At 43.4% G+C, this 10,483-nt stretch overlaps 1 protein-coding gene across 1 annotated transcript in view; it reads right to left on the reverse strand.

Annotated features, from left to right (window-relative positions):
- Positions 1-1,140: 1,140 nt before the first annotated feature.
- ttyh3a (tweety family member 3a) overlaps positions 1,141-10,483 on the reverse strand; it is a 62,473-nt gene continuing 53,130 nt past the window's right edge. Inside the window, exons 11-14 of the mRNA XM_053612320.1 lie at positions 9,682-9,818; positions 8,256-8,429; positions 6,286-6,361; positions 1,141-2,387 (exon numbers count right to left, since the gene is read on the reverse strand). Of these exons, the coding sequence (XP_053468295.1) occupies positions 2,313-2,387; positions 6,286-6,361; positions 8,256-8,429; positions 9,682-9,818 (462 nt within the window). The 3' untranslated portion in view covers positions 1,141-2,312. The remainder of the gene's footprint in view (positions 2,388-6,285; positions 6,362-8,255; positions 8,430-9,681; positions 9,819-10,483) is intronic.

Here is a 10,483-nt window from a genome sequence, read left to right on the forward strand (position 1 = left end):
AAAGCTAAAGATGTTCAGCTATGAGCTAAAAGACACAAATAACCCAGGTTCCATTCCCATTCCCTGCCCCCCTCACCAAGTCTTTCACAATCCCTTTTGCGCCTTTTTCCAAAAATTCGGATGTTCCTTCTAGTCCAGCGGGAGCTTCAGCTTGGTTATGCATCAGTTCTACACTTGTCCTTACTCAGGTTCCGTCCCAGGAAAGTGACTGTACATGGAACGGTTCGGTCCGTGTAGCATTTTGGGAACTTTATTCAGCCCCAGTCTGAGCTGGGAATGTTGAAGTGGTTTTCTGTTTGGCTCGCACCACTGCGCATGACATTGCATAGCAGGGTGCAGTTCAGAAGGACAGAGGAAGAGACGAGCTGAGCAAGAAATCAGGACACCGATGACCAAGTCGCTGCCACCCTCTTCAGGAGATCATCCACGTTCTAATCTGTGTGAGGAACCCGGTCATGGTGGACAGTCGATCATGCATCAACATGTGTGTGTACGTATATGTGTGTGTGTGTATGTCCTATGTGTGATCATCTGCGGAGATGCACGTTTCCATATAGCACTTTCTCCTTGGACCTGATGTGCTGCAGTTGCTGTTGGAGTCTGTGGTAGTGGACTTAGTGGTTATAACATTGCCGAGTAGGAGCAGAGGAGTCAGTGCGGAAGTTAAATGAAGCAGTCTTGGACATTTCATGCTGGAGTCAGCTGTCCTTATTCCTCTGAGAGTCCATCCTGCTTCGAAAGATTGGGGGGGAACAAAAAAATCGAAACCTGAACAACCATGTTCGGGTCCAAGCTTGCCCAGCAATACGTCCAAGTTCATAGGTCATGTTGATGTACAGTACAGAGAAGTTCTCAAGTACACGATGATAAATCCTCCTGTGGAGGAAAAACAGCTGCAAGCATGCAACACGTATGCTATAGATAACCGGTAACCTGTAATTTCCATGGTGGAGACATGTAAGACCAACATAATATCAGAAATCTTGCTATCCCAGGCCTGATGTCTGGTTGGTATGATATACAAAGAGAACCGAGGTGAATGGGATCGAGTGCCCAAACCCTTATATGCTATTTTGTGTGCATGTGTGGAACCTGAGCAGCTCTTACTCAGCAACGCTGCTGTTTTATATTGTGCGCAAGTCTCGTTTCGATCACACTACTCGGGACCTCGGATTGGTCATTTACACGCACGGTGGGGGAAAAAGGAAAGACAAGCTTACACCAGGCTTTCTAAAGCTGGCCATGGCTTTCATTTGAATTAACACTACTCCACCTAAACGAGAGCTGAGAATGAAATATTAAGCAAGAGCTAACACCCCCAAAGCCATTCCTCAACCCCAAGTCTTACTATTGCTACTTGTTTTCTTTCTGTATACATAATGGCAGTAAGTCTTTTCAGATTTCATTAGATTAGCTAGCACCACTGAATCAGTGAATTTAAAAACACACTTTGTTCAAAACCAGTCTAATCATCAGCATACATTCCTATTGCAGACGTCGCGCTCTTCTTTCGTGACGTGATACATGTAGATACCTGGCGTGGAGTTTAGATCGCGTTACTGATCCAGCTAAGCAGAATGGATGTTACTGTTTGTGTTGAAAGCGTAGAAAGTCTTAACCTGTCAAATAATCCTATATACACACACACGAGGTCACGTTATAGAAGTCATGCAGGAATGTGATTTAATTTGAGGCCAGTTACCCCGACTGGCTTTGTACTTCTGGGGCTTTAGGCTCTTCTGGCAAAAGCACCACAAGAAAGCAACGGCAGCGTGTATGAACAAACATGTGTACGTACACACACACACACACACACACACACACACACACACACACACACACACACACAGTGAGAGACCTATAAAACATATGCACGCACACACATACACACACACGTATGTACATACGTACATATGTACATACATACACACACACACACACACACACACACACACACACACACACACACACTGTACACACACACACACACACACACACATACGTACATACACGCATACACACACACACACACACACACATACATACATACATACACACACACTTGTCAGGAGTAAGCCACTATTTGGAACTGTGGCCAATCATGTGTAAACAAGGGGCCTCTTCAATGGTGAATGTGTTGATGTCCTTCTTGTCTGAAGTAGGATGGGCGGGGTCTGTTTGTGTCATAGGAACAAGGGCACATTTATGAGTGTGTGTGTGTGTGTTTGTGTGTGTGAGAGAGAGAGAGAGAGAGAGAGAGAGAGAGAGCGAGAGAGAGAGAGAGAGAGAGCAGGGACGTCCCTAGGAGCTCTCTAGTGTGCTGCAGTGCTGCTGTTGGGATCGGGCCGGGCGTTGGCCAGGTACTTGGCCCTCATGCTGGAAGTGTACTGCAGAGACACAAACAAAGGAAAGTTATTCAACAGGAGCATGGGTAACACAAAGGACACAAGTGACCGAATTGTTACACAAGCACGTGGACGCCTGACCATCACACTCGTATTGTATGTGGTTCTTCTCCAAACTGTTGCTACAAAGTTGAAAGCACACAATTGTACACGATGTCTTTTTTTTTGCTGTAGAATTACAATTTCTCTAACAACTAAGAGGCCCGAACCGGTTCCAGCATGACGATGCCCCTGTCCAAAGCGAGCTCCATGAAGACCTGGCTTGCCAAGGTTGGCGTGGAAGAACTCGAGTGTCCTGCACCTCAACCCCACTGAACACCATGGGGATGAACTTGAACCCTGACTCCACCAGACATCAGTCTCACTAACGCTCTTGTAACTGAATGAACACAAATCCCTCCACAACATGCTCCAAAATCTAATGGAAAGTCTTCCCAGAAGAGTGGAGCGCATTATAACAGCAAAGGGGGAATAAATCTGGAACGGGATGTGACGGTCAGGTGTCCATATACTTTTGGAAATATAGGTTATACACACCAGGTTTTAACCAGTAAATTCATTACATTTGTTCTGTCCATACAACGCTCTAATCTTCGCCGCATTACGTGGCTGAGCCGTTATTTCTCGCAACACAACAACCCAGATCGCATCATTGTCGAAGTGAAGTGTCCAGTCAATGTTGTGACAGTGCACAGAATGACTCATCATTGAGACCACTCCGGTTTTCAATAGGCTGGGAAACACTAGGAAGTGGGCATATTGTCAACTCCGAGCTTTCAACACTATCAGAAGTGACTCAGTGCTGCACTGAGACCAAACCGTGGAACAAACACATCCTGTGGTAGACGAGAATGATAGAAGCTTGCTTTTATTATACAGCGGGTGAAGTCTAAGGCAACGTCAATCAACAAAACAGCACATAATACAGTCAGAAGAGCGTGCTGAGCGATCTATTCATTAATAGATAGACTACACAAACTGGAGATTTTCTTCTGCTAGCTAGATGGATTTATTACTGTTAGATGAATGGGACGATATGATCCTTTATCTCGGTGATGTTATGATCTGATACACAACGAACACAACATGCAGAACTTCAGCTCGGTGTGATAGTAGATGTGAATGGAAAGGAGAAGTAATGAATGTTCTGGAAGACAGTAATCACAGGTTGGGGTTCTGCTGGATCAGGGGGTCGGTGTTAGTGTGTACTGAACGATGCGGTCAGTGAAAACAGGAACGTTCCGGACACTTCCAAAGTTTCAGAAAGTGAATGTTGACTTCAGATCAAGTCTTCAGTTTGTGCCTTCTTCTGAGCAGGTTCTCTCTTTCTTTCTTTCTCTCTCTTTTTCTTTCTCTCGCTTTCTCTCTTTCTTTTTCCACTCTGTCTCTTTTTCTTTCTTTCTCTCTCTCTCTCTCTCTCTCACTTTCTCCCTTTTTATTTCTCTTTCTCTCACTTTCTCTCTTTATTTTTCACTCTCTCTCCCTTTCTCTCTATTTCTCGCTCTTTCTTTCTCTCTTTCTTTTTCACTCTCTCTTTCTTTTTCTCTCTCTCTCATTCTATTTCTTTTTCTCTTTCTTTCTCTCGCTTTCTCCCTTTTCCACTCTTGCCTTCTCTCTCTTTCTTTCTCTCGCTCTTTCTTTTTCTCTTTCTTTCTTCTCGCTTTCTTTTTCTCTCTTTCTATTTATTTTTCTTTCTTTCTCGCTCTCCTTTTCTTTCCATTTCTCTCTTTTCTATTTCTTTCTCTCTCACTTTCTCTTTCTCTCTCTCGCTTTCTCTTTTTCTCTCTCTCTTTCTTTCTATTTATTTTTCTCTCTTTCTCACTCTCCTTTTCTCTTTCCATTTCTCTCTTTTCTATTCCTCTCTCTCTCTCACTTTCTCTCTTTCTTTTTCTCTCTCTCGCTTTCTTTTTCTCTCTTTCTATTTATTTTTCTCTCTTTCTTTTTTCTTTCTCTCTTTGTCTTTTTCTTTCTCTCTTTCTATTTCCTTTTCTCTCTCTTTGTCTCTCTCTCCCTTTCTCTCTTTTTCTTTTTCTCCTACTATTTCTTTTTCTTGCTTTCTTTTTTTCTCTCTTTTTTCCTCTCTTTTTCTCTCTCTCTTTCTTTTTCTCTTATATATTGCCCAAGTCGCATAACTTGGGATGATCAGAAATCACAAGATTGCAGGAATAATGACTCATTTTCACAATTATTAGTATAAAAGTGCTCACAAACGGTCAAATCCATGAGCATCCTTAAAACCAGAGCTGCATCTAACAAAACCAACAATGTTTAATTCTCCAGGTTCAACGGCGGAGCAAGTGGACTACCAATCTAGGCTCCGGCTAGCCTCAAGCTTGGCAGACGAGGATAGAAAGGATTGGGGTGGGGAGGACATCTCATGGCATTGTTGTTAGCAGAGTCTACACTACTAAAAACAGCCCCAAACCACATGCTACCAAATTATAAACAAAAAGCACACACGCATTTCGCTACCTAACACACGGAAACAGGACGATACACAAATCTCCCTCTTGAGTCAGGCCAAAGGTAAGCTCTGACTACTGACACTGAACTCGGGGAGGAGCAGAGCCGATCACAGAGCGCTTTGGATTACAGACAATGGAAGAAACAACACAACACACCAAACGAAGGGGCAGCTGGCTTTTGGTGAATAGCAGGAGCTCAAAGGAGGGGTCTCTGTTGCCCTTGATCGTGTGTATATATGGTGGATAACATGACGGGGGTTGAAATGTTGAGCCAAAATGTCCGACATCCTCTAGTGGCTATGTTTTACCGATATTTAAAAGTTTGCTTAAATAGATGAACGTGTTGAGTTGATTGAGAGCTCGAATTTAAAGTCAAATCAAAATGGCCGCTCACAGCATGAACAGTAAACAAAGCAGCACTTCTTACCTTTAAATGTCTTATACTGTATATACAAATATTTCCTTTGTCTCGATCCACACACAGCATTATTAGCTTATATTATATTAGCTAATATAGAGGAGGGAAATGTACGTCACTCATCACAGATGGTTGGCCAGACGAACATGAAGGCGTTCATGAAGTTTTGTCGACTTTGCAGCATAAACTCGCCAAAATGATGCAAGTTCTGCCTAAATGAAATGTTCTGAATTAAATCAGCTGTGCGATCGGTCAGTGCTACAAATTCACGCACCCATCCTCTTTACTGTGCAGACTCGTGCTTTAATTTAATCTGGCCAGCGATGATCGATTTTGGCTAGCTCTCAGATTTGCAGTATCATCGTGTCCACCATGTACACAGCCACTGATTTGAGATGGGGAGAAATCACGGGGGATGGGATGGGACGTGTTCAGTACCTGTGGGTTCAGTGTCAATACGAGTGGAAGCCCCCTGAGGCCCTTAACTGCCTGTGTCAGTGAGCGTTTTCATCCAAGGCAGTCGGACCAGACTGCATTAACGGAGGGAGGGGTTAGTAAAAACAACAACAACAACAACAAACAAACACAGAGTGTAGAGCAGGTACATAAGTCAAGCTCTGTGACACTTATAACAAAACATAAACACAAGCTGAATCTGAAACCTTTATCCACTAGGCGAAGCCATACTCCCTTCCCTCATCTCTCTCCTAGATAAATCTCATTAACATCGACCTGAAGCTGCAGCTCTCACGGCATCTCGATCCTCTAAACTAAGGTGTACTGCCAGGTCGGGACAGCAAATCAGCTCTGAAAGGTCTAATGGTTCATTTGTGTGATCTCCGAGCACTCTAACTTCACCTGACAGCATGTCCAGAGACACACATTTCAGCTCTCTATCCCACACAGGAACAGAAACACAGCTGTGGAAAAGGAATGAACTACCAGTGAAGAACCCAAAAAGAGTGTGTGTGTGTGTTATTCCGTGTTAGACACTTACAGAAGGTGGAGGCGACTCTCTCCCAATAAGAGGAGTGTTCTCACAGCGAGGATTTTGGAAGTTTGCATTCTGTGTCCTGTGTGACGAAAGAAAGGGGCACAACTGTGAACAAACAAACTCACCAACATGAAGCCTACATTTCTTTCAATACTTCAGCATAGCCGTATTTTTAAGCAGTTAGTAATAAAATAGTAAAGCCAGCTTCTTTATATACGATGCCTCTAAACCAATAACTGGGTGATCTTCATTAAACCCTCGTGCACCTTCACAATGTTCGAAAGTTTACCCATCTCAGAGCGTCATTACAGTCAACAGAATTAAATGGGTAGTTCACCCAAAAATTAAAATTCTGTCATCGGTTACTCGCCCTCGTGCCGTTCCGAACCCATAACACTTTCGCTCGTCTTCGGAACACGAACGAAGACATTTTTAATGAAACCTGGGAGATTTCCACCCCTCTGTTTACAGTCCAGTAACCAAAATGTTCAAGCTCCAAAAAGTTCATAAAGGCATCGTAAAAGTAATCCGTGTCTCCAGTGAATTAATCCCAATTTTATGAAGCGATACGAACGCTTTGCGCGCGTAAAAACAACTCAAATGAAGTCTTTATTCACAAAATATCTCCATTTCCGCATAGATCTGCGACGCACGTGTGCTGTGTCGACTCGAGAGCGGACAATAAAATGCTTCGCGGGACCAGGAAGCGCTGCACTGTTCACAGCAGAGGAAGAAGGACGCTGTACACAAACTCAATCACATAGATAACAAAGATGTCTGCAGATTTCGACATAAAGGAGGACTCTCGCGTTAGTGGTTCTCTCGTGAACGCGCGTCGGAGATCTATGTTTTAATGTTATCGGTTTTAATGGTGTTCAAAATACAGCTCAAATACAGTGTAAACAATACCACTTCCTTTATCGCATCCAGCATCCGGTACGTTCCGTCTTCTATAGTCTGGAGATGTGCTTGTGCGCCCCAATCATTCCCCCCACCCCTTTTTTTTTTGAAAGCGTAGTCTATTAAAAAAACACCACAACGCAACAAAAACTGATGAGAAAATCTCATTCACTCTATTATCTACTCAAGCTTTAATAAAATGTCTCCTGTAGGATAAAACTCTCGCATGGACAGCTATAAATGAACAGGACGAGCGAGTAGATCAGTTTTTTTCCCCCACTCCTTTCCGGTTCATGTTTGCTTCACACCCAGTGATATGATGACATTATCGTATGAGGTAATCATTTACAGAAAACATCGTGCATTATATCGCATCTGTGAATAGAAAGTGCCAGGCTTTATCGCAACTGTACTGTAGCTCAAAGTACATAATTTCCGGTATTCTTTTAACCAATCCCAATAGTGGCACAGTAGGTGATGTAAACCAAAATGATTCAATACCAAAAAAACAACAACAACAACAACAACAAAAAACCCATAAATTATACACTAGTTAAACTGAAATGCTTTGATACATGAGCATACGAGAAAGACGGAACTCTGGGACTGTTTTCTGTTTCTTGCCATCTTATTTTCTGTCGAATTCTGGTGTGGTTCATGTGACACTACCCCCCAGAAGGACAGACGTGTAAGACATGTCGAGATTATATTATATATATATATATATATATATATATATATATATATATATATATATATATATATATATATATATATATACACACACACACACACACACACACACACATATGCTCACAGATGGTGAGAACTACAAAGGAGTGAGCTTCTATATCAAAGGTTATAAGCAAACAAACCCTGAGAGACTACTGTAAAGTGTTATTAGGTTGTCCTGGATGAAGAATGTGTCGACTGATAGATGAGCGTAGACTTAAAAGGTCATGAGGGGAAGGTCATGAGTGGGACGTTTGCACCCGATGCTCGACTACTGATTTAAACTGTGACTATGAGAGTAGAGTGTGTGTTGGGCAGAACAGGGAGCATGCGTAACTTACATGTACTCAGTAACGGGGGCGTTGCTGACGGTGTGTGCTGCTGCAGGGATGCTGGTCTCGCTGCCGTAGCTGCTGCCACAGCTGTATAGGCTCGGCATGTGCACCCGGTACAGGTTATCGTGGTTCTGTCTTCCTCCAGAAGCTGCAGAGTCTTCCTCGTTTGCTTCGCTGGGCCTGCGTAGCGCAAACACACACGCATGCATTAAGGACGTTGCACAACCTTTAGATCGACACCAGCACAAAGAGATGTGGCCAGCAGAGGGCACACTGTGACCTTGCTTTCACACTGGAACGTCTGCAGCACAAAACGAGCACACGCTCGTATCTGCAGTCCTCCTCATAACCCATAATGCCACAGGCAACAACTGAAGCTCGTGCCTGCTCTCTCTCTCTCTCTCTTTCCGCTCTGAATTTCCTGTTTTGCAGGCTGCAGGGAAACTCAAATGCAAAACCGCTTGAAGACACAACCGTATTATTAAATTGGTGTTAATCAGTATCATCTAATTAATCTATGGTAGCATTGGCTTTGCTTCAGTAATCACAAATGCACTATTTAGAGTCTTGAGGTTCGATGGAGAAAAGGAGTGGAAAAATAAAACAGCACAGTAATAAACATCAGCAAGTACATGACGTCACCTTTTTTTTTAGATCTACCTCCCCCTGCTGGTCAAAGAAGGAACAACATTTTCTTTGCAGTATTTTGCAGCATCTTACAAGGGCACTACGGTCAGGAGAGAAACCGGTCACCGGAGCTCCTCAAACCTCAGCTATCAGCTCATGTATTCGCCACGACGGACAGAAACGAGGGCCTGCCGTGTCTGTGACGAAACAGATGCTGGTACACACGACGCAGCGCTGTGAATCAAGTCTCAATAAATGCCTTTCAAAATGTCCGTTACTTTTATTCTCGTCTGGTTCCATGTGCTACGTCTGAAATGTTTGATAATGATCCATTTTGATATAATTAAACACTACACCATTTTTAACCCACTTGGGTGGATGATTGACAGCGACGAAGCGAGATGGTGCTTAGCACTGCGTCTTGGGATGGAGGAGGAGACACTCCACTGCTACTGAAGATCAGCGTTAATTATGGAAAGCTCGAATCCGGTACTACCCTGTTCCCGTTTAATCACACGCTGCCTCAAAACCAGAAGAGGAAACGATTATAAGCGAGGGGAAGCAGCTGTGTCCATGTATGAATACGTAGCTCGCTGGGGACTCGGAAATCTGGACACATATGGACGTGCGTCTTATCCGTACTGAGCAGCCGGATTTCCAGCGCATCACGGTTTTATAGATGTGTTTATGACGCCCGAATTCCTCCTCCATGTGTCCTGTGGCTCTAAAGGGCTAACAAAGTGGTTGGACATCAATAAGAGAGATAAATAACAGGACGAAGCTTTTATGATTTCTCAGCACTCACCTCCGACCCTGCCATGTGTGAGGCACGCTGCAGATGATGGAGCTGAACATGAGGGCTGTGACGAAGGAAAAGAGCACCAGGTAGATCAGTCCTTCCAGACCGTCGTAGCACAGCCCCGTCACAGCCTGTACGTAGTCCTGCGGAGGGAAAAACAGTGTCTCACACGCACAGGAAACAAACGTATCATCCTCCACAGAGCAGCGCAACATGACAATACGAAGGATATCGCAATACAGCGTCACTGAGACTAGTGCAGGTATCATGAGCACGTTCACAACACTTCCTAATTACTCACAGTAACAAACTTAGTCCGAATTTCTTTTTAGCCGTCGTTTCCTTTTTACATAATAATTAGCAAGGTCAGAAAACATTATACATCGATGATGGATCGAAATGTTCTTTTCTCGATGCGTCTTTGAGACGTCGCTGGCATAAAATCAATTTTAAAAAGAGTCATTTTCGTTTGAGAGTTGCTTCACGTTGGGTTTAGGGATCGACCGATAATCGGTTTTATTTCCCCCGACATTTAAGCATTTTTCCATAATCGGATATCGGTTTTGTAATATCGGATCCGCCGATACGTGGCATTTTGATAATTGCGTGCAGGACCACCATTGCAGCACTGCATCTATTTTTTTGTTTATTTGTTAGGATTATTGTTGTGCTTTATTCGTTTACCTGTTTGTTAACCTCATCGGAGCTTTTATTTAAAAACAAACAAACAAAAAACCCCAGACACAGTGCATTTTACTAACAGTGCACAATATTTTTTATCTTTTGCACTCTTTCAGACCCCTGTGTT

The sequence above is a fragment of the Ictalurus furcatus genome, chromosome 24 (assembly GCF_023375685.1).
Source record: "Ictalurus furcatus strain D&B chromosome 24, Billie_1.0, whole genome shotgun sequence".
Lineage (NCBI taxonomy): Eukaryota > Metazoa > Chordata > Actinopteri > Siluriformes > Ictaluridae > Ictalurus > Ictalurus furcatus.